The 22,075-nt window shown below is 48.4% G+C and overlaps 3 protein-coding genes across 4 annotated transcripts; 1 reads left to right on the top strand and 2 right to left on the bottom strand.

The window, feature by feature from the left end:
- Positions 1–659: 659 nt before the first annotated feature.
- On the bottom strand, positions 660–4,568 carry GEMIN6 (gem nuclear organelle associated protein 6). 2 transcript variants are annotated; one of them, XM_030269337.4, is made up of 3 exons: positions 4,442–4,568; positions 3,061–3,206; positions 660–1,233 (listed from the first exon to the last, which is right to left on the bottom strand). In XM_030269337.4, the coding sequence occupies exons 1-3, from the start codon at positions 4,526–4,528 to the stop codon at positions 813–815; spliced, it is 654 nt and encodes a 217-aa protein (XP_030125197.4). In that variant the 5' UTR covers positions 4,529–4,568; the 3' UTR covers positions 660–812. The 2 variants fall into 2 exon arrangements, with proteins under 2 accessions (XP_030125197.4, XP_041571424.2); XM_041715490.2 differs by lacking the exon at positions 4,442–4,568 and adding an exon at positions 3,927–4,244.
- SRSF7 (serine and arginine rich splicing factor 7) lies at positions 4,308–10,673 on the top strand. The gene is given in 9 exon segments (NM_001245194.2): positions 4,308–4,362; positions 4,667–4,847; positions 4,979–5,155; positions 6,046–6,120; positions 6,211–6,336; positions 6,703–6,756; positions 8,788–8,832; positions 9,408–9,443; positions 10,365–10,673. Coding segments are annotated over 9 exon segments (777 nt in total). The 5' UTR covers positions 4,308–4,334; the 3' UTR covers positions 10,420–10,673.
- On the bottom strand, positions 9,966–20,791 carry GALM (galactose mutarotase). The gene is made up of 8 exons (XM_030269332.4): positions 20,444–20,791; positions 19,840–19,994; positions 16,912–17,118; positions 15,472–15,553; positions 14,407–14,548; positions 14,139–14,313; positions 13,577–13,688; positions 9,966–10,402 (listed from the first exon to the last, which is right to left on the bottom strand). Exons 1-7 carry the CDS (start codon positions 20,637–20,639, stop codon positions 13,611–13,613), a joined length of 1,035 nt encoding a protein of 344 aa, XP_030125192.4. The 5' UTR covers positions 20,640–20,791; the 3' UTR covers positions 9,966–10,402; positions 13,577–13,610.
- Between the last annotated feature and the right edge of the window lie 1,284 nt (positions 20,792–22,075).

Genomic DNA, 22,075 nt, shown 5'->3' with positions numbered 1-22,075 from the left:
ATAAGGCAGAACAAATAACTAAGATAAATCAGGGTTCTAAATGTTCCTCACTGCATTAATAATCTCAGGAATAATCACATAATTATTCCTGCATCATGTGTTGGTATAAACTAGAAACACAAACTTAATGAATTGCAACACATTTTCCTTTTACAGAACACTGGTTTCCCAAGCACTGCTGCTCTAAAACAACAAATATAGATAGGTTTCAAAACCTGCTATTTGCCTGCTAACCTTCCCTAATAAAAAACTTGGATGTGCATTGTAATTCATGTTCTAAACTAGGAGAACACTAATGGGAAAAACAAACAAACTGCTAGCCATGTAAACAACAAAACAGTTTTCTGAACATTTTTTTTCAATTTGGTTTGAAAAGTCCAGGTGTCATAATTCTCTTTCTTTAAAGAAAAAAAAAAAAAGGAAAAAGAATCTGCTAAGCAGTTCAAATACAGGTGTCTTCAGCACTAGATAATTAAACTAGTTTTAAAGGAAAAACAGTTTAAATGTGTTATATATCATCCTTTACAATACCGTTACAAGAACTCTAAACTGACAAATTAAACTGATAAATCAGTTTAGTACAACAGCTTGCTTTCTAATAAAAATAGCCTGGTGCTGACATGGCAGCCACTTGTCCCCGCAGAGACCAAGACTTGTGCTGTGAGTTTATGCTTCTTGTTTTATTCCTTCCTTTACATAAAAAAAAAAAAAACAAGACAAAAGTACCTGAAACACAGCTTTTTCTGCAAACAGTGAGCATTGACACCCAGGAGAGTTCCTGAAACAGCCCAGTTCCTAAAGCAGGAGAGCTCCTAGAGAGAAGCCTCTGCAGCAGGCTCGGCGCTGCTGCTGCAGGCAGCCCTGCAGCGCTGCAGCCAGCCCTGCAACAGGCCCTGCACGCGGGCCAGGATGATCTCGTTGGCGCTGCTGCACTGCTCGGGGCCGTACGGGGGCTCGATGGTCAGCACCCCCGCCACGCTCAGCGTCCTGCCCAGCTCCCCCTGCTCGCCCACGGGGATGTGGTTTGTCTCCAGCCACGTCTTCAAGGCGTTCTTCCTCTTCTCCAGCTCCTCGGGGCTGTAGGCTTGGCTTTCCTCGGGCTCAAGGATGCGAGCGAGGCGCTGCTTCATGTCACTGTTCCCTTCCTGCAGGATCTCGACCTTCTGGACGGCGTGGCCCATGACAAATGATATGGATCCTTTCTCGTTCTCTGGGAATGTTGCGAGGACAATGCTGTCAAGGAAGGAAGATTGTGTAAGTTCCTGTTCTTAACTGAAGACTGAGAAGCAGCCTCCAAGGTTTTGGAGATAAGAGCTCATTAGCATCAGTCTAATCCAGGTATTTAGGCAATACCCAGCACACAGCATTTTCCTTTCAAAAGCATGCTGCTATACCCTTAAAATACTAAAAATGTGGAGCTCTGCAGGGAATTGCTGGTCTTGAATTTGAAAATGCTCTAGACACTATCAAGCAGAATATTAACGTACACTTTGCTTCGAAAAAATAAAGTCTGGAAATCTAAATATTTTTGTGCAGCTTTCCCAACACTACCGAAGAACCTTAAAACATTTCAACATTCAGAAACAGTGGTACTTTCATACATACAGCACTTTGAATGCTGAAGGCAGCTAACAACACCAGAACTTTTTATTGAAAGAACAGTCAGATTTATTGATCATTGCCAAAGGAATACTTTTTTTTTTATGACTGTTGCCAGTTTATAAAATGAAAATACAACAGGAACACACTACAGAAGGCTCCAGGCTCACACTGTAGAAGCATGCTGTTTTCCCAAGGGCACTTGCATCCCAGAAGTCATAAAATGCAAGCAGGAAGGCAGCTGGTTATATTTCTAGGATCTCTCCCTCCTGTATCAACAAACAGCATCAGAAACCATTTTATTCCTCTTGTGGGAAGCACAATTCCAGAACTTGATGTCAGCACTTCATTAGCCTATTATTGCCACCATTAGTGGAAGTAGTGACTTTTTGGGATGTGTTCAGTGAGATATGCCTTGATTTCAGCATGGACCATCACCAGAATCACTCACAGCTGCATGAACCTTCCTTACCAAAATGATAGGAAATTTCACGGGATTATTGGAGCTACTTCAGAGCTGAAGCAACAACCAATTCTTCTGAAACACATCAGAAGCTGAATGTTTTAGTTTCAGCCTCCAGCCTGTGTTCATGTGGGACAAACTCACATCCAATAAGGTATGAAAGAGCTCTGGCAACAAGGAGACAAATATCTGCCCATTCCCTGGTGCATTTTGCCTTTCAAACCCTGCTTTCAAGTTACTCACTTGGGATACCAGAGATGTGTGCTACCACTTTCTGTCCAGTGCCCCTGATTTTCCCTTCTTGCTCTCCAAAGAAGCCTCAACACCTTCCTGGGCGTTTGGCTGGAGTTGAAAGCCAGGCACCAATTAAAGAACTCTGGACAAAGGCTAAGGATTTCAACACCTAAAGCACCGAAAGCACTCTAGCACCCTTCATAAAGCAGGGTTTGGTATATTACCAAAAGCAATCTTTAGCACATGGATTGCTGAGAGCTAATAGTATAGCTTAATATGTAAGTTTTAAATAAGAGTAAGTCACTTGGAATTATAATACTGTGTGATTTAATATGCTGTTCACTTAGCTTTACTTGCTTAGCATGAGGATCTGGGTTTGCTGAAGCCTTGGCTGCAAGATGTGAACCTTCACCTTGAACACATGCGTTCAGCTGGTAGAGAGCTGATTTTTTCGCAGTTCTCCTACACGCTGGCACAGGGCTGAGTTTTGAATTGACAGTGAGAATAACGTTCCTAGCACACTGATATTTTGATTGTTGCTAAGCAGTGCTTATTCTAAATCATGGACTTTTTAGTTTCCCATGCTCAGCCAGAGATGAGGTGCACAGGAAGTACAAACCAGAAGATAAGAAGGCTGCAGCCATCAGCAGAAGCTGCAACTTAAGATGATAACATGCCATTTTTGCTCCAAGTAAGTTTGCTTCAGCCTTAGAACCTTTTCTCCTCCTAAAAATCTTGTTTTTCATAAAAGCTTTGGTACTTACGTGGCAGAAACTGGGTCAACAGTTAAAACCCATCCTTCATATTCATTTTTCTCAACTGCAACAACTTTCACCAATTTGTTCACATACATTTCCCAGTCTAGAGGGCTTTTTCTCTGCCAGTCATTCATATTTCCTACATCCAGGACCTAGAAAGGAACCAGATCAATCAGCAGATGCAGTCAATCTTTTTGCTTTGCTCTTCACATCAGAACTGGGTTTGCCTCCATGTATAGATTTGTCTTTAGCAAAACTTGCCTTTATTTTTTTTTTTTTTTTTTTTTTAAGCAGACATTCACACAAGTGGTTTGCATAAAGCTGCACTTCTGTAATTCCCCACGGAGTCCGCTTGTTTTTAAAGGCACGCAGCAAAGCCTCAGACCCCACTGTCACAGCAAGTGTTGTTCGCTCCTTTCCCGCCCAGCATCCCCAGCCAGCGCTCCGCCGGGAGCGGGGCCGCAGAGCCGTGGGCGCAGCGCGGCTCGGCAGCACCGAGGGCTGCGGGGCGCTTTCTTCCCCGGAATGCCTTTTTTGCTCCTGGTTGTTGAGGTGCTTTTAGCAAGCTTTGCCGTGAAGTGGGAAACTTGATTCCAACATCCACCCCCACCCCACACCTGCCCTATGCCAGCAGTGCTAACACAAAAAATATAAAGGGTATAAAATGAGACCGTCATATTTTGCAGGCTTAAAGGAGCTGTTTCCTTTTTTCCCTTCTTTTGAGAGTCTCAATTCAGCCTCTCCAGTACTACAGGGATTGTGTATGAATAGCTTGTACCACTGCATTCAGCTACCTCTTTCTTTCAGCCACGGCTCGTGTATTAGAAAGCAGGGAGAGAAAATCTAATTGTTTTCTAAGAACAAGCACTGGCCTGCACTCCAGAGGCGGCTACGCGCCAGCTGATGGGGATGTCACCTCCAATCCTGGATGCGTCCAAGGATCGCTCGCACTCAGGAGATGCCAGGCCAGAGAAGCCCTGCTGGCTGTGCTCCCATCGGGCCGATGACCACCTGCAGCAGCAGCAGCGGCAGCAGCGGCGGGCCGAGCACTCCGCGTTCCCCGGGAAAGGCTCTCCCGTTCCTCCCGCGTTCCCCGGGAAAGGCTCTCCCGTTCCTCCCGCGTTCCCCGGGAAAGGCTCTCCCGCTCCCGCCGCCTCCCCGCGTCCCGTCCGGGACCCCGCCCCGCGCATGCGCGCCGCCGCGCGCGGGGGAGGCGGGGGAGTAGGCCAGGGGGCAGGCGCGTGCGGCGGCGCGTGCGCGCGGGCGGCGGAGCCGTCGGGATGTCGCGTTACGGCCGCTATGGAGGCGGTGAGCGCGCCGGGGACCGCGGGCGGCGGGCGGCTACGCGGGTGGGAGGGAAAGACGGCTCGGGGAGAGAGGAGATTACCGCGGGGAACTTGGCGGCCGGCGGGCGCCGGTGGGGAGGGGAGGAAGGCGACGTCGTTGCCGAGGCCGCCGTTGTCGCCGCCGCCATTTTGCGTCAGCGGCCGCGCGGGAGGGCGCGCGGCCGGCGCGCGGCGAAGGCGGGAAGGGGCCGCGCGGACAAGATGGCGGCGGCCGGGGCAGGGCGGGCGGGGGCTGAGCCCGCGCTGAGGCCCGCTCGTCCCCGCAGAGACCAAGGTGTACGTGGGGAACCTGGGCACGGGCGCCGGCAAAGGCGAGCTCGAGAGAGCCTTCAGCTACTACGGACCGCTGAGAACCGTGTGGATCGCCAGGAACCCGCCGGGGTTCGCCTTCGTGGAGTTCGAAGACCCCCGGGATGCCGAAGATGCTGTCCGTGGACTTGACGGGAAGTACGTGTCCTTTTTCCGTGTCTGCCAAAGCTGCCGACAGAGAACCGGGGTTTATCTCGCCGGTCCCTGTGCTCTTCTAGTTCATCACGGACTGAAAGGTTTAACCCAGACCCTTCGTGGACTCGTTCCAGGGTGATCTGCGGCTCCAGGGTCAGAGTGGAAGTTTCCACAGGGATGCCGCGCCGCTCCCGCTACGACCGGCCCCCTGCCCGGCGCCCCTTCGACCCCAACGACAGATGTTACGAGTGTGGTGAGAAAGGCCACTATGCCTATGACTGTCACCGCTATAGCCGCCGAAGGAGGAGCAGGTACGTGCAGGGCTGGGGCAGCCGCGTTGCTTCGCCAGCTCGCTTTTGTGTAGTTCTTGTTAGCAAAAGAACACAATGTTACACCAGTTTTCTTTAAAATTTAACGCTAGAATAAATGTATAGGTGTATATTACAATTTGTTGCTATTTCTATCAAATGTTAATATCTTAATAATCAACCTGGTCAAAACCTTTCAGGTTTCTTCGTTTGAGTCAGTCGCCTTGATTCAGAATGTCACGAGCCTTAAGATTTCATGCTGAGGCGCCTTGCAAATCCGACACTTAAGATCCTCCTAGACCTTGAGGTGATCAGCATAAGAGGCCAGATCCCCTCGAGCCATCTACACGTAGCTTCACCTTATTCTTTAAGGGCAGAAAATTTGAGACGGTGACCGCCGTAAACAGTAAATTTGGCATTCAATTGGGGCCCCCCTCCGGTTTAGAAAGAGGAACACCAGATTGACCACATTCCCACCTAGAAAAATCTTCTTGCGTCAATCAAGCCTCACCCTGGCTCATTGGGCTGTCAGTTTGATCGTCGTTAGATTGAAGAGAACACCTACCTAGATGCAGCGCTCGCCTATAGATACTTCTAGATCGTCTAGATCTGCTAGACCTTGGGCCAAAGAGGGTCGACCTGCAAACTTGCAAGGTTTATTTTAAATACGCATTACAGTGTTTTCTATTCTAATGTAATTCTGCAATGTAATTCAGCTTTTAACATTTTTCTAGGTAGTAAAAATGCTCAAGACAAGTAGGCCCAGACATTTTTCCAACTGACAGATGCTAGTTCTTTAGTTGTCTGAAAAAAGTTTTGACTTCAGCAGGGCCGTACAGGTGTGGGTTGCTGCAGCTGTCTGCTGATACCTGTTTTTTCTAACCTAAACCCAGGTCCCGGTCCAGATCCCGCTCGAGGTCCCGAGGAAGAAGGTATTCCCGGTCACGCAGCCGCAGCCGTGGTAGGAGGTGTGTTTGAGTTTGTCTTTTATTCCTGTTGCCTTCTTTTGCCCAGAAAAAGCTATACTTGAACAACTCTCGGAACTGCTTTCTTTGCAGGTCCAGGTCAGCTTCCTATCGTAGGTCCAGGTCCGTGTCTCCTCGTAGGTCCAGGTCCGTGTCTCCTCGTAGGTCCAGGTCTGTGTCTCCCCGCCGGTCGCGGTCGGCTTCCTTGAAGAGATCAAGGTAATTAGGACTAATTTTTACTATTTGGTTTATTTTTGCTTCTGTTTTCTTGTTTTAATTAGATTCCAAAAGGTATTGGATAGCAGATTTCAAAAGATGCTGATCTGTAGAATTCAGCATGCTTTAAAAAGTTTCTGACAATTCTAGGTAAATTTACAGGTGTGCTAATAAGTCTTGAGACCTTACCTTGAGACAGTGGCATATCCCATGATTGAATGTCTTTGTCTAAAATGTCTAATGATCATGTACGTATATGATCATGTAAGTCTTAAGTTCACAAATAGACAATTTATATAGTGCTGTTATTGTCATTACTTTTTCTTGAGTTTATTTGTTTTTAATTTATCTCAATTTTTTTTATTTCAGGTCTAGATCAAGATCCAGATCTAGATCCAGATCTGTTACATGGCCCCGAAGCAGGTATGTGACTATAGGTAGTTGGTAAAAGTTGCTTAAAAGTCTCATTAGGCTCTCTAACAACTGTTAAGGTTTTTTCCAGAAAAAAGATGTGTTTTCCCTCCACTAACCTGGGGGTCTGTAGTTTTAAAATGCAGTGCAGAAGATTGTTCTTCCTCTTTTTATTCTTTTGCATACCACTAACATCTAGATCACCATAGTCATCACAAATACTGGTTTGATTTGGTTGCATTAACAGCTAACAAATGTAGAATTAATCTCAAAAGTTTATTTTTCTTTGTGTAGCAGTCACAAGATTATGGATTCTTCCCATTATTTTTCCGAGAAAGCAAGATACCCTTCAGTAATGTTTTATTGTCTGCAGCCAGGCAAGGCTTGAAGGGCTTGCTGGTGTCCTGAGTGTTACAGCTGCAGTTCCAGCTCTGTTGAATATCAGTGTCAGTCTGCAGGAGCTGATTTTGATTTGAGATAAACATCTGTCAGAATTATTGTTCACCAATAAACGTGTCACAGGGTAACAGTCAGATTCTAAAGGAGCACAGGATGCTATTTGTTCCCTTAAACTTTACTTGATAGTAAGTAAGTGCAGCCTGTGCTTCATGGAGCCTTGTCCTGGCAGCAGGGCTGACTGGGTGTCCTAGACAAGAACAAGAGTGAATGGAAATAATGCTCTGGATATGTAGTTGCTTGTGGCCCAGCCTGTCCTTGTGCCTGCTGTGCTGGTTTTAATGGCTGCTCTTTGAAACAAGGAACAATCAACCATGAAGAAATACTAAAATACAGGATGGCTTCAGCTAAAGGGAGCAGGTGGAAAAGCCCACAACCGAAGGTGGCATTTTCTGAGGACAGCAAGCAATGATGGGAGTTGTAAGGGAAAAGAGAGATGAAGACCAGATGGCTTAATTAAGAGCAGAAACTCACACAAATAGTCCAGAAGCTGGTAAAGAGGGAAGAACATTGCCCAAGGCAGCATAGCAGTGCATTTCTGTGGCTAAACCATGTTGAATCTTTGTGCTGGTTGTTCCAACATGACTTCATCATGGCTTATCCCTGTCCACTGTCAGTGGTGAGCCAGAAACAGCTATAGTCAGCAGACCCTAAAAGAGGAAAACATCTTAATTTACCACCACTGTTTTCTCTTTTTGGTACTGTGCTGGTTTTCTGCAAGGTAAAGGATACTTGTAGTGACACTTCTGGACTATTGTGTGACACTTTGCATTGTAAGTAGGGATTAAGTGACTGAGGCACAGGAAGTTAGAGATGTACAACTAGGCAGACGTGGCAAAAGAATTGTGCTTATGTAACTGAAATATTATTTCTTCACAGAAGAGTCTAAGGAATGCATTGCACCCAGAGACAGGCTCTGGGTTCATGAGGGAGACCGACTAAATGAGTACATTACATTGGCTGGTTTGACAGTGTCACAACACACATCTGGAAATTGTTGTGGAAAGCCTTGGATGTGGAATGTAGAGCACTTGGGAGACCTCAAAATTTCAGTGAGGCTTTCAGGCAGCATTAGTGTTCCTGTGGTGCAGCAGCCTCAAAGGTGGACATTTCCCACATTTTTTCCATAAGAATTAAGTTCAAATGTTAAAAAAAAAACAAACAAAACAAAAAAAAAAAAACTTCAAGTAAGTGGATATATAAGAGGACCTTCACAGAGAAGATATTTCTAGGAATGAGCTGTCTGCAACTGCAGTGGCAGATACTGCTCAAGTCTAATAAAACCTGCAAGTTTAGAGCATGGCTTTTTATTAGTTCTCTGAAAATACTGGTCAGGATTTGGGTTGTTCCTGTGTTCCTGCCACCTGCATCAGCAAACACTGGTCATCAGCTAGGGACCAAAGTACAGAGCAACATGTGCAGCATCCATTTAAAAACATTTTAGAAACTTAGTAGGCAAAACCCTGGAAATGTGCAGGATTCTGTGTATTCAGCATGACAGTGCTCATCCACTGAGCATGAGTCCTGTCCTAGATAAGGGAACCTGCATGCTCTTGTTTCCCTGCTGAGCTGTGTCTTTCCTTGCAGGTCTAGGTCTCATGGCAGATCAAAGTCTGGCTCACCGGCTAAGAGGTGAGCACACACACACAGAGCCTGCAGTAGCATCTCAGATTTAGGTTTGCATGATTAACACAGCCTGGTCCTTTAGAAAAATATCCCCCTTACAGGGGTCCCCAGCTAATTTCTTTGTGATATGACAGAAATTATAGCATTTCCTCTGCAGCTCTTGGGAATGTGTTCCTTATCTGCCTCTGGGTTTTCATTAACTCCTTGTGGTTTTCAACATAGTACTAATTTTTTGTGCCTTGGTGCTCAGTCCTGTTAAATTTTTCTGTCAATGAGATAAAGAGCTTGAACTGTGTTAGCGCTTTTCTTAAAACAGCAATCCGGTGGTGTTGCTTTTCGCAAAGCCTCACCTTAGTACCACCCCTTGATTTTCTGTTTGCTGAAGAAAGTTGCTTAAAATGCATCTCCACACTAAATAAATGGAGAATCCCTGTCAGAGTAAAAGTTGATCTGAAAACTCAGATGGGAAAGACCTTCTGGCTAGATTCTTTATGATTTGCTTTCTGTTTGGTTGGGGCTTTTTTAAACATAAGAGTTGCATTTGACATTTGAGCTGCATTGATGCTGTTCTGTTCTGGCAGCCGGTCGAAGTCCCGGTCACCGTCTCCAAAGAGAAGGTACGTTGGTCTCCCTACTGATAGCATAGACTCCGTAGAGTTGGCATTTTAGTGTCTCACTGATCTCTGCTGAGGAGTGTGACTGCTGCTTGTAGGAAAGTACTGAAAGGTATTTTGCTGAGATCTCTTTCACAGCAATAATGTGGTTGTGGCTTTCTATATGGTAATATGTATGTGGTGATAAATGCTCAGGGTTATGTAGCAGTGTCTTGTCTGCTCCCCTGTTCCTTTTGTTCCCCTTGGTTCCAATAAAACTGACAGTTGTATTGCACAGAGACTGATGAGCTTAAAGCACAGAATAAATGTAGGAAATCAGCTTTCAGTCTCATTAAAAGCTACACTGACATTGGGGAAGGTAGAGTGGAGTACCCTGGCACAGCAGTCGAGGAATGGAAGATCGGACCTCTTATGTTCACTGCTGTTAGATTATTTTTTCTTTTGTAGTAAGTCAGTAAATAGTTTTCTCTCTCTGTGTATATGCACAGAGTAATGTGTAGAATATGTGGGACAGAATCAGCAGCATTTTTTCTCTAATTAGAATTCTTTAATAGATGATTTTTACAAGTTTAATGTCAATCACAAGAGCATCAAAGAATACTCATAAATGCTGGGTGATCGCCATGACAGGTTTTGACAAGCTGCCGTATCAGAGCAGTGAAGAAGTATCATGCCCCTTCAGAGGTCGCTGAAAGAAATACCCTTTAAATGGCCTTACAGTGGTCTCATTTTAAAAATAACAGTAAAGAAAAAAAGTGTTATCTCTAGATCATCAACCTGTTAACTTTTGTCAATAGTGATTGGTTATTTTATTTTAAAAGTGCTTAAAGAGAGCCAGAGTCTGGCATACTCTTGTTGCTTTTCCTGTATTTGTGATTCCCGAGCAATTACTGAAATGTTAATTGTGGATTGTTTTCCTTTCAGCCGTTCACCATCAGGAAGCCCTCAACGAAGTGCAAGTCCTGAAAGAATGGATTAAAGTTATGAAGTTAATCTTTTAGGAAGAAAGCTATTTTGCTTACATTATTATAAGGGATTTTGTGGTGTCTTTGTAAATGTAAGAATGTAGATAGAAGAGTATATCAACTAAAATTTGGCATGATCTGGGTCTTCTGAGTTAGTCACACCAATAGACTAGCACAGGTCTCTTTTTATTGTATGAATTAACTTCCTGTGATACGAAAATGTGGGACTTTTTTATTGGCACATTGAAATAAAATGTGTATTTTTAACTAAAACTTCTCTGTAGTAACCCTGCTGCTTCTGTTAATGATTGGGTAATTTTAGCTGTGTGCCATGTAATGTGGATGAAAAATGTCAAAAATGGGAATCACTAATCCCAGCTGGTGTCTTCTCAAGGTAGTAGTCACTTTTCACATCTTCTGCTGAATGTCTTTGGTGAAAGGATTCCTGTTCTCTTTGAAATGGAATTTAGAATCCATCTCTGTCTGCAGATGGATAAAAATTTGCATATACCCTTTTCATTCCTTGATATTTAGAGGGCACTCATTTTTCTGCCTGATCTGCTTATTCTGCAAAGCTCATTCTCTGGTGTTTGACTGTTGATACCAGATGGCCCAAAAATGTAAGGATAAACTTGCCTCCCAAACACATCTTTTAAGCAACTAACATCTGCAGAAACCTCTAAAGGTAATAGAAATCATTAATAACTTGACATTTGCTAGTTTCACTTCTTGCATTTTTTAGTTCCTTAGGCTATTGATGTAAAGAAAACTTTTTAAAATATCTGAAGGTGTGTTTTCCTTTTTTGAGGGAAGGTCCTTAAAATGAAAGAATCTCAGCTGCCCTCAGGAGTTCTAACCTGCTTCACAGAAACTGGTATGGTTGTCAAGCAGCCCATATCGCGGAGATGCCTTTGTTGAATGATCCCAATTTCTTACAGCAAATACACAACCTGCAGGAGTCTTTATTTGTGTATAGGTGTGTCCAGTTGTCCTCATTCTGTATGAAGGAATTGCATGATAAAGCACTTCAACACAGATCACAGCAAGGGACTGGCAACAATGTTGGACTGTGAACAGTAGGGTAGGCAGAGAGGTGAAAAGCATCTTTTCTTTTTGCTGCGATTGGCTATCTAGCAGAAATAAAGGCCAGTTTCAGCAACAAGTAAGCACTGAAATGGAAAGCCAGGCCAGTTTGGGCTTAATGAAATCTATCATAGCAGTTTGCTTCTACTGTGTAAACCACAGCAGAACAGTTTATAAATGAAGTTACAAGAAGATTTTGTTGCACGTGGGGTAACGTGTGGTTCTGAAGAAACAGATTTCCTGTTAATAATGACTGCATGGAGCTCTTCTGGTGGATGAGTCAACAGTGCAGATCCTGAAGGTGCTGTTCGCTGCAGCGTCCTCTGGCCTTTCTGGTCCTTGCTGTGCCTGGATCCTCTCCAGGGCTCACCATGGCCATTGGTGTTCCCAGTGGATTCTGGCCATACTCACCACATCCCACTGTGGCGGGCTGATACAAATGTTACCCTGCAGCCCAAATGCCTGAAGCCTGTGATACGTGTTTGGAATATTTTACTGGTTGTGCATTGTGTACCTGGTGCGAGGCACATGTACGCCACTGCTCTGGAATTTCATCACCTTTTCTTTTCTGTACTCAAGGCGAACCTGCTCTGCTCCACAATAAACCTGCAGACTGACCCGACAGCTCTACTGGTACCTGTTTTTCAGTACCCAGAGACACTGGAAGACCGAGCAGAAGAGCCTTGGGTCTCTCTAGGGGGGCTGGGGTTCCTCTAAACCCATATATGAGAGCCTGAGCAAGTAGTGGGGCTGTGGGGCTGGAGGCAGCCACTCCAAAGGACAGCCACGACTTTGAAAGGTGCAGAAAGGGAGCAGTGACGAAGGTGACATCTGTGCTTTTGTGCAGCTGTACTGTCCAAAATTGAGCTCTGTCCTGAGTTTGGTAGGATTTCACCACAACTTCCATGCAGTGTTTGTGAGCAATTGGAAAAGATCCCCTGACATAAGGGTGAGTTGTGGGTCTGGTGCTGTGCTTCTCTGTGCCACTAGGCAGGATGTGCACACCCACAGGCTGGCTGGGGCTGGAGGAGCAAGGGAAGTGTATCTGAGGTCTCCAGTGTGGTGGGCAAACCCTGCTCTCAGGGAAAATGAGGTTCTCCTGGTTTCCAACCTGGTGCTCCCTATTGGTGGGCTTTGTTCTCCAAGGGGTACCAGCCCTCACAGACAATATGACCACTGCTATGCACTGCAGGAGAGAAGCAGGGCTGTCAGGGTGGCAGAACTGACTGTGACAGAGCTGCCACATTTGCAAGCCCAGTGGCCAGGCACTTCCCCTGCATCTCTGAAGCTGAGGAAGCATGGTGAAGTGCTGCAGGCCCTGGGTGCAGCAGCATGGCAGGAGAAGGTGGGCCACGATGCCTAATGCAAGGACTGTCAGCCTGTTTCCCTGGGGAGTGGGCTACCAGCTCCCTAAAAGGATGGTGCTGTCATCCCCTGGCTTGTGCCAATTTTTCTGAACCCTCAGAAACATGGAGGTTTTCATCAGATAGTTCCCTCATACAGGGTTTTGGAGATTTCATGTGGAAACAGTGCTAGGATTACAGGTTTTCTCCTGCAGTTGTATATTCAGGACTAAATGGGTGTGCCCACTTCACTTCAGCAACGAAGACGGAGCATAGGAGTTTAACCAGAGCATCCAGGGCAGCCAGCTGGGATAATCCCAGCACACTGTCCTCCTCAAAGCTGTCCTGCATAAGCACTGCACACCACTTAGAGCACTTTGATGGAAGGAGCAGATGTTGTAACAACCACAACTGCATCAGCCTTCCCACATGCTCCACATGAATATTACCAGATATTCCCCTGCTGTAGTTGGAGCTGTGATGTCATGCCCCTAAACAAGGTGTTTTCAGTGCATTTTTACTTCAAAACAAAACCCAATGCCCAGGGTGAGAGGCTGGACAGAGTGTGAGACTTTTGCACAGACCAGACAGCAGCAGAGGTGGTGACAGGAGCTAAAGCCAGCGGAAACCACATGTGAAAACCACAGAGGATAAAGGCTCCTGTATCAGATGCATCACCCAGGGTAGCTGGAAAGCTCTGTTTGGCACCTGGCAGGACTTCTGCTCAGCTGCTGGAGGCACTTACCCCTCTCAGTGCTGGGAGTCAGCAGCCCTTCTCCTCAAGCAGTGCTGAACACGAGCCACGTGGTGTGGTTGTATTCCTCACCCGGATGGAGCAGGACATTGGGGAAGTGAGGCTAGGGAGAAACAGCAGCATATCAGTGACTGAACACATTCCATTCCGTGGGACCAAAAAGCATGGCTGCATGCCCTTGTTCTTCCCAAGGCATATTCCCACAGCTGCCCCCAGCCATTTCCAGCAGCAGTGTGTAACCACACACGACTTGCCCGTGGGCTGAGTGGGTGAGTCCCACTGCTGGTTGAATCCAGGCAGAGGATCTGGCAAGGCCCAGCGGGGCCATCTGCTCTAGACCCCACAGCTTTGGGAAGTTGGGCTGCACAGGGCCAGTCCCTGCTGTGCTGACTGACCCCTGTCTAAAGCCACGGTGACCTTTGCCTGCCTCACTTCTGGCGTCTGCAGTGTCCCCTTGAGAAGCAGACTCTGCTCCTCCATTTAGTGCCCTAGAGACATGGAGGGTGGTGGGGATATGTCCCAAGTGACCGTGGGAGGGGAATGGACAGCTCACCTTGTTAACGGCATCGGGCCAGTTCTGGGTTTCCAGGCAGAAAGCCGAGTGCCTGGGGTACGTGGCAGCACCTTTGCCCTTCAGGGAGCCATCCAAGTTGTTCCCAGTGTAAAACTGGATGCCAGGCTGGGTGGTGTGAACCTCCATGGTCCTGCCAGAGGGCGGGTGGAAAACCCTGCAGAGATGCCAACGGAGGATGACATGGGACTGGCTGAACAGGCACCTCTTGGCTCCAGGGGTGGGGACTCCTGCCAAGGTCCCAGCCTACCTGGCCACAAGGCGTCGATCCTGCCCCTGATGCAGACAGAAGTTGTGGTCAAAGCCATCCAGGTGAAACTTCTGCAAGTGCTTGCCCAGCTCCACAGGCTGCCGGAGATCAAAGCCAGTGCCCTGCACAGCGGCCACCTCCCCTAAGCAAGGGGAACAGCAGGCTCAGCCACTCAGCCACATGCCAGCAAACCCTACCCCTGGGGACACTGCTGTACTTAGCAGGGACAAAGCACAGACAAGGAGCAAGAAAATGCATGAAAGATTGTATATGCACAAACCCAGCATTTTCTCCCTTGTCCTTGTTAAGACTGCTGTGGGCATACAGTGTCCTGTGATAAAGCAATACAAACAACCCCAGGACATACTAAATACAGTGCAAAACAGTCACCCCAACCCAAAAGTGAGGGGTTTTTCATGGAGGGCAGAGTAAATGCCTTGAAAAAAAAAAAAAAGAAACTTTCCAATTCAGGCACTTACATAAAATACAGCAGGCATTGCACACAACGTGTCTATCTTTAATAATTGCACAAATCTTATTTTCACCCCAAGACTAAGACTACCCACACAAGAAGGAGATACAAAAGGCAGTCATAGCAAGTTGGCCACAACTAAGATGTGAAACAGCTCCATGGTGAAAGCAGCAGGGAGAAGTCAGCCACTGGATTGGGTATGCCTTAAGCTCTTCCCCTATCTGTCCACAAGCATGGCACATCAAGCTGAGCAGAGGCCGCCTGGACAGAAGAATCCACTCCTCCAAATCCACAGGGAGCTTGTTTCCTGAATGGACTCACATAACAACCTGACATCCCCTGTGCCTCTGGCCCCATTTCCTGCTGCTCTTGCTTGCTCCCTGGGGCTGGTGATGGACCCGGTTACCGGCACCTGGTGCTGCCCACCCTGCTCACATGTAGTGGGACTGCACCCAAAGGTGAGGGCCCCGCTGTGCCTGGGGTCCCCTGGGTGCTGGTGTGCCCCCCTTGCCAGGCAGTGCTGCTGCCCACACCCACCAACATTGCTCAGAAGGATCACTTCCACCTGGTGCCACAAGCGCGGCACTGCCTACCAGTAGGGATCTGGGTGTCGTCCACAGGCAGGTAGGAATCTGCTTCAATGGAGATCTCGTGGTCATAGACATCCCGGGAGCCCTGCAGGAGGATGGGAAATGCTGGGATTCCTCTTGCAGCCACTGTTTAAGCAGCCCTAAGCACAGTTGTGAAATCATAGTCCACAGTGCTGCCCCAGCTGATGTGGTAGTGCCTGGAGCACCTCCTGACCCTCATTTCACCTTGATCTTGGGCACAGGACAAAGGCACTAGCCCAGGCAAAAACTTTCATGGGCCATAGGAGCTGTAAATCCCACAGGGATGGGGCCATCAGTCTGTACTAGTTAGTACCTCACTGAGGGCTACCACCCTGCAGAGTGATGAGCAAAACATGCTGGGTACTGAGCACACAGCAGCAGGGAGAAGGGGAAGGAAGCAAGCAAGGGGAAATGCAACCGATCCTCCTGTCTCATCTGCATCACTGCGGGGGTGTGCTCCTCCTCCTCTTCCACAGCCTCAGGAGTGCAGGCAGGGAACCTGCTGGGCTGGAAGGGGAGCAGGCTCAAAGCTGAGCCTTCAGGTCACTATCTAATCTGAGCAGCAATTTTGTGCCCAAAGGTCTCCTGTTCCTCTGGAGCACACCTGAGTTGCATGCTGCACGTGCTGGTATTGCTGCACCTCTGGGAGCACCAGCAACAACAACTGCACAGCCATTCTCAGGGCAGCAGCCTGGGCACAGCTCCTGCTCAGAGGGGCTGGGCTGTCTCTCACAAACACTTTTAAGGGCCTTTTTCTCACATCCAAATGTGACTGCACTGTGTTATCCTATGGCTCTGCCCAGCAACACTTTATTTCTCAGATCCTTTTCCTCCAAGCACAGTTATAAACTGTGAGATTGAGACACAGCTGCAATTCACTGTCCATGTGGTTGACAAGACCCTGTGCAGGTATGTAGGAGCCCTCTGCATCCTGCTGCTGCAGCCTGGCTAGTTGCAATCCTGGCTACCTTATATCCCCTTTCTGTGATGTTTCTTCTGCCCATTTTGACCTGGGTGTTTTGGTGCTGCCACTCCAGGCCCTGATTTCAACCTGCATCACCCTTTCAGAAATGCCAGCAGAACACAACTAAGAAATGCCAGGCCACCACCAGGGCATGCCAGCTCTGCACCTCCTCCTTAATCTTCCCAAATGACCAAGAGAGAGAAAAACTCCCCAGTTACACACAAAAGAAGAACTATCATGCTCAGCTGGATGCAGACAACGTGTCCTCAGCTGAGATCCACATGATTCAGTCCTGTTCCTGCATGCAGCCCATGATGCACAGAGACAACCTTCACTGCTGTGTCCCCAAAACCATGATGTGTCCCCAGACCAGCAGGTTGGTGCCAATGACCATCCTATCCCCAGGCTTTCTTCCCCTGCACAGTGTGTCTCCACGGGGCCCATCTCCCCACACTTACCTGCCCCGCCAGGTTGAAGTACGTGTGGTTTGTCAGGCTGATGGGGGTCGTCTTGCTGCTCTGGGCCTGGTAGTTGATGGCCAGCTCCCTGCCACTAAGGGTGTAGGTCACCCAGACCTTCAGGTCACCAGGGTAGCCTTCCTCGCCATCGGGGCTGAGCCGGAAGAAGCGGACACCATTTGGGAGCACCTGGGCGCTCCAGAGAACCTGCACGGAACACGGCCTTGGTGGGACAGGAATAGGAACACAGAGCCCTTCCCTTCTGCCCCAGGCTCGGCTAAAAACAGGGACAAAAGGCACACAAGGGATGTTGCACTGAAACAAAGGCTTTTTCAATCACCTTTCCAAGGAAAACACAAGCACCAGCCAGGTGGCTTGGTCAGCCAGGACCACCAGCAGGGAACAAGCTTTCCACTGTGCAGCCAAACAAAGGAGGCAATTTGGCAGTCTGACAAGAGTCTGTTCCAGCCTGTGTTATGCCATGCCTGAGAGTCCACACGTTTGGTTTTTGCCCTGCATCTGGACTTACCCCCTTTCCATGGATTTTCTCATGTGCAACACCACTTCAACAAGCTGCCATCCAGGCACTGGCTTCTAGGACAGTAAGAACACACTGGGGGCTGCTGCTCAGGGCCTGGGGTTGGGCTAAATGGTACCAGATGTGCTGTCAGACACATCCAGAGACCTGGGACCTCTCTGGTTCTTGTCCCTGCCAGAGACCAGCACCAGTACTCAGCTTGGAGCCAAACATGCTGGCAAGGGAAGCAAGCCAGCACACTGCTGCCCTGACAGCCTGTTTGGCCCTGGCCATGGGCCTCATGCTGGGAGGATGGATATGCAACAGGAGGCTCTCTGAAGCCTCACATTTCCCTGAGGAATAGTTACTGTCTAATCAAAGTGGACAGATTTAGGAACAAGGGCCAAGACAGCGCTGTTGAGTTGATCCCTCTCATGTCCTACACAGAGATCACCAACATGGGGCATGATCAAAAGCCAGCATTTTCACCAAACACAGAACCTAAGGGTAACCAATACACCTGGCTGCAGAGTAGGCCCTCCTACAAAGTATGCAGTTTGACTGCAGTTCCCACAACTACAGTAAGGATGCTGCGGCTTTTAAATATGAGTTCTATTTAAGTTCTTTGGAAAAAAAAACCTATTAAAGTCCAGGAAACGTACAGGTATCACTATTTTTTTCTAAGATAAGAGAGTTATTTTCAAAAATCCACCAGCACACTGCAGCCCCGTAAGTGCAGCTGCAGGATGCTCTCATCAGACCACACGCTGACTGCAGCACTGATGTCTGCAAAATCAAGAAAAGCTCAGAAGACGACCAAGATAATCACAGCTAAGTGCCAGTGTGTGTTTTTTGTTAGGGTTGACCAGTTAGGGCTCACTGTCTCTGAACAATGCCTGTAGGAAACAGGCTGGAGGGGGTCTTGAGCAGGTGTCCAAGCACGCCCTGTGGGCCAGAGGACACAAAGCTCCAGCTGGGAGATGTCACTACCTTGTCCCCAGTAAGCTGATGAGACTTCAGCAAGTAAGAAAGGTAAAGAAGCAGAAGAAGAGACCACATCCCCTGACTGCAGAAGACAGCCTGGAAGGCCTGGGTGTGAAGAAATGTATGTTTTCAGCTGCAGATCACAGGTGTCAGGGTGTATAAAGAAACTTTAAACCAACCAAACTGTCCTCTTTGGAGGTACAACAGCCAAGCTATCCGCAGTACTCCCTTTTTTCTAAGGCTGCTGAGGAGCATTTCATCCCAGCCTGATGCCAGTTCACACTGTGATTTTTTTTTTTTTTTCAGGCACCCTGGCTTTTTTCCCATCAGCCTGGATTCCTCTCACAAAAAAACCCCATTAACCCCATGAAAGCAGCTGCACCAGCACATTCATGTGCTTTTTGGGGGAAATGGTGGATCAGCTACTTGCTGGTTACAAATGTACTTCATCCAAAAAACCCCAAGGCTTCAGGAGAGACTTCTGAGCCTGCTCTGCAATGGAGCAGGGTTATCAGCAAGGCTTTCAAGAGAAGAGGTCCTCCACTGCTCTTACCATCTGTATACAAATACCTGACTTGAGCAGCAGCTCTTGGGAGGAGAGAGAAAAAGCTGCATGCCCTGGGGCCAGGGAAAGGTTGTCAGGAGGAGGTCATGGGGAGGGCTAGGAAGGAGAGACAGTGATCCTGGATCCTGGGGCATTCTGCAGGCCTGATCTAATCCCCCTCTGCTGTGAGGCAGAGGGAGAGCCTGGGGGATGCTGTCGCAGGATGGAAACTGCACCAAAGGGGGCAATGCAATGACTGAACCTGCAGCACCACCCTGCTCTTCCCTTACTGGGGAGTGCTGTCACAGGCAAGCAACAATGATAAGTTTCTGCAAACCCATGTCCTTCTGACTCTGGGAGGAGCTATGGGCAGGTAGCAGCCGTGAGACTGCAGGTGGAAATGAGTCTGCATGGACAGACCACTGTTCCCCAGGAAGTTTTCTTTGGGCACATGAACAACTCCATCTCACATCCAGGGTGGTGCAGCTGGTGCCTGAGGAGCCTCCATTGCTCCTGGGCTGGTCCTCACTGCTGTGTCCCAACCTAGGCTGTGCAGAAGCAGCCCAGGACAGCCCTTGCCCAGAGCAACCCTGTCAGAACTCAGGGGCTCATGAGGCTCAGGGCTGCAGTCACACAGAGGAAGCACAGCAACCCTCAGCTTGGCATCCAAGGATGACATAAGTGAGTCCTGCAAACGGCAAAGACAAGCCAACCCAGCAGCCTGCAGGGCCTCACTTCCCCGTGTTTCTGCACTCACAGCACTTTCTGAGCTGATTCAGCTCAGTAACCAGCAGGAAATTCTACAGGGTTCAGGAGTGTAGACATCACACACTCTTGCCACAACCCCACAGGTTGTATGCTGACAGGACACTGGAATTTTCACCTTGTCAAATCCCTTGGCTCCTCCATGCAGGCTGTTGGGCCCATTATTGAGGAACAGCTGATACTCCTTCCCGTCCAGGCTGAACCTCCCGTTTGCAATCCTGTTGGCAACACGGCCCACGACAGCACCGAAGAACGGGTGCTTCCTCGTGTAACCTGGCCACAGAAACAGCACACGGTTAAACAGAACCATGGGAACAGGACGGGCGGTCTCCAGGAGTCTGCAATCCCAGCGTTTCACAGGACACACAGCTCGGTAGTCCTGTGCATCTTTGATTAACACAGCCTGATGGGATCTTGTATTTGCAGATTTGAAGAAAAGGCCTCTGTCATTGCCAGGTAAGGAATGACTCAGATCTGCCACAACAGAGTGGCACACCACCACCACCACTGTCCCAGTTCCACATCCACCACAGAGCCCAGGAAAGGCAGCAGGAACTGTATCTAATTATCTCTTCAGCCCATGATTTTGGGGAGGTGGGGAGGGGTGGAGGGGGCCTTACAAGGAAGTCACACAGTGTGGCAATAAAGCAGTAAGTGCTGGTTAAACTGCCCGATTGTGCGTTTTTAATTATTTTTTTTTTAAGAAATGTATTAAGACCCACCTTCTAAAGTGTCAAATCCTAGGACAACATCAGAAAACTGCCCATCCCTGTCTTTTGTCTCCAGAGTGGTGATGATGCACCCAAAGGACAGGATCTCCACTCTCACGCTGTCCGACTGTAAGACGAACTTCTCCACCTCTCCGCCTCCCTCCTCCGGGGCCATCCGCCCGAACGCCTCTCTCCGCACCGCCGTCATCGCTCCCTAAAGCCGGCCCCTCCGCGGGAGCCGCAGCAGGACGGAGCCCGGGAGGAAGGAGCAATGGCGGCGGGAGCGGAGCGCTCCCGGTCCAAGGGCAGCCAGAACAGCCCGTTCGCTCCCGCGGGGCGGAGCGGAGCCGCGCCCGGGGCCGCACCGGGGCAGCCCCTCGGGGGCGGCCGGGGCAGCGGGAGGATGCCGGGGGAGCGAGCGAGGCGGCGGCTGCGCTGCGCGGCCCCTTCGAGGGCCGAAGCATCGCCTGCAGCAGCTCCCCTCGCCCGCTGCCATCACACCGACACGGCTTCCACGGCCCGTGCACGGCGTGGCATGACCCAGTGCTGTTTGCTCCCCTTGTGCCCTCCCTTAGCCCCCGCACAAGGCAGCGCCTGCTGATGGTGCTGTAAGTCAGGCTCAGAGCATTTGCTGGCCGGGGGGCTGCTATTATCAAAGCTGTGGCTCCAGCCCAGACTCCGTCAAAAATCATCATCCTCTGAAATACTGATTTCTGCAGTCTTTGCAGGTATTTCCAGTCTGCAGGGAAAACCCCGGCAACATTTAAGTAATGTATGTGCACATTTTTGACCTCTCTAGTGCAAAGCAAAAGAGCACCTCACTACTGTTTGTATTCCTATGAGGGCCCATTTTCAATATTTGTTCAAATAACCAATAACTCACATCAAAAAACCTGAACCCATCAACCAGAGGTTGCTAAATATTAATTTCTAACACATCCATTATCTTTTGACAAGACCAACTACAAATTCCAAGTGAACACAGAAACCAAACCTCCCAACTGGGGCTGGGCAGAGATGGTTTGGAAATCTGCACTTCTTTGTTAGCAAAGGCAGTTCCTGTGTTTCCTTCTGCACCTTCACAACCCGTGCTCTCTGTCCACAAACGACATTTGAAGCAAACATACCTTTTTTCTGCTCATCAGTATCACCTCCCATGTGAGACAGGATAGGGAACAGGCCAGATTTTGCAATTAGGAAGGCTCCAGATGGATGGATGGATGGATGGATGGACAGATGGATGAAAAGTCAGTGTCATTTATAACTGATTCATGGAGTGTTTTCATGTGCAGAACATTCCAGAAGTTTGCTCCTTAGCACTTCAACTCCCTCAAGACCTCTCTCCTCGTGTACTTCTCCAGACACAGGAAGCATTTCTGCTCTGCAAAGACAAGATTTCATTGAGCTGTGGGTTTTTAACACAAGAGGAGCTGCCATTTTCATTTACTTCTCTGATTCACACCAGAAAAGGACCAGATCCAGCTCTTTGATGTAACAGTCATGAACACTGATTTTCTCGCCTCCCTTCACAGATGCAAGACCACTCGAGCCCCAGTGGCCATCTAAGGCTGTGTGCTTGCAAAAGCAATACCAGGGACAAATCTGTTTGTGAACCAGCCACACGATTTTCAAGCTGGCAGATAA

This window comes from Taeniopygia guttata, chromosome 3 (genome assembly GCF_048771995.1).
Source record: "Taeniopygia guttata chromosome 3, bTaeGut7.mat, whole genome shotgun sequence".
Classification (NCBI taxonomy): Eukaryota; Metazoa; Chordata; class Aves; order Passeriformes; family Estrildidae; genus Taeniopygia; species Taeniopygia guttata.
Note: the sequence above shows the minus strand (reverse complement) of the source record. Positions and strands in the feature narration are given on the sequence as shown.

Bases quoted from the DNA above. Each gene is read 5' to 3' on its own strand.
- GALM (XM_030269332.4), bottom strand. From the start codon at position 20,639: ATGACGGCGGTGCGGAGAGAGGCGTTCGGGCGGATGGCCCCGGAGGAG. The intron at 14,314-14,406 runs GTAGGCTGGGAC...GCATCTCTGCAG, and splicing joins GATCGACGCCTTGTGGCCAG to GGTTTTCCACCCGCCCTCTG. The intron at 13,689-14,138 runs GTGAGCTGTCCA...GTTTCTCCCTAG, and splicing joins GGCCCGATGCCGTTAACAAG to CCTCACTTCCCCAATGTCCT.
- GEMIN6 (XM_041715490.2), bottom strand. From the start codon at position 4,244: ATGCGCGGGGCGGGGTCCCGGACGGGACGCGGGGAGGCGGCGGGAGCG. The intron at 3,207-3,926 runs GCCAGTGCTTGT...GTTCCTTTCTAG, and splicing joins TAGCCGCCTCTGGAGTGCAG to GTCCTGGATGTAGGAAATAT. The intron at 1,234-3,060 runs GTAAGTACCAAA...CTTCCTTGACAG, and splicing joins GTTGACCCAGTTTCTGCCAC to CATTGTCCTCGCAACATTCC.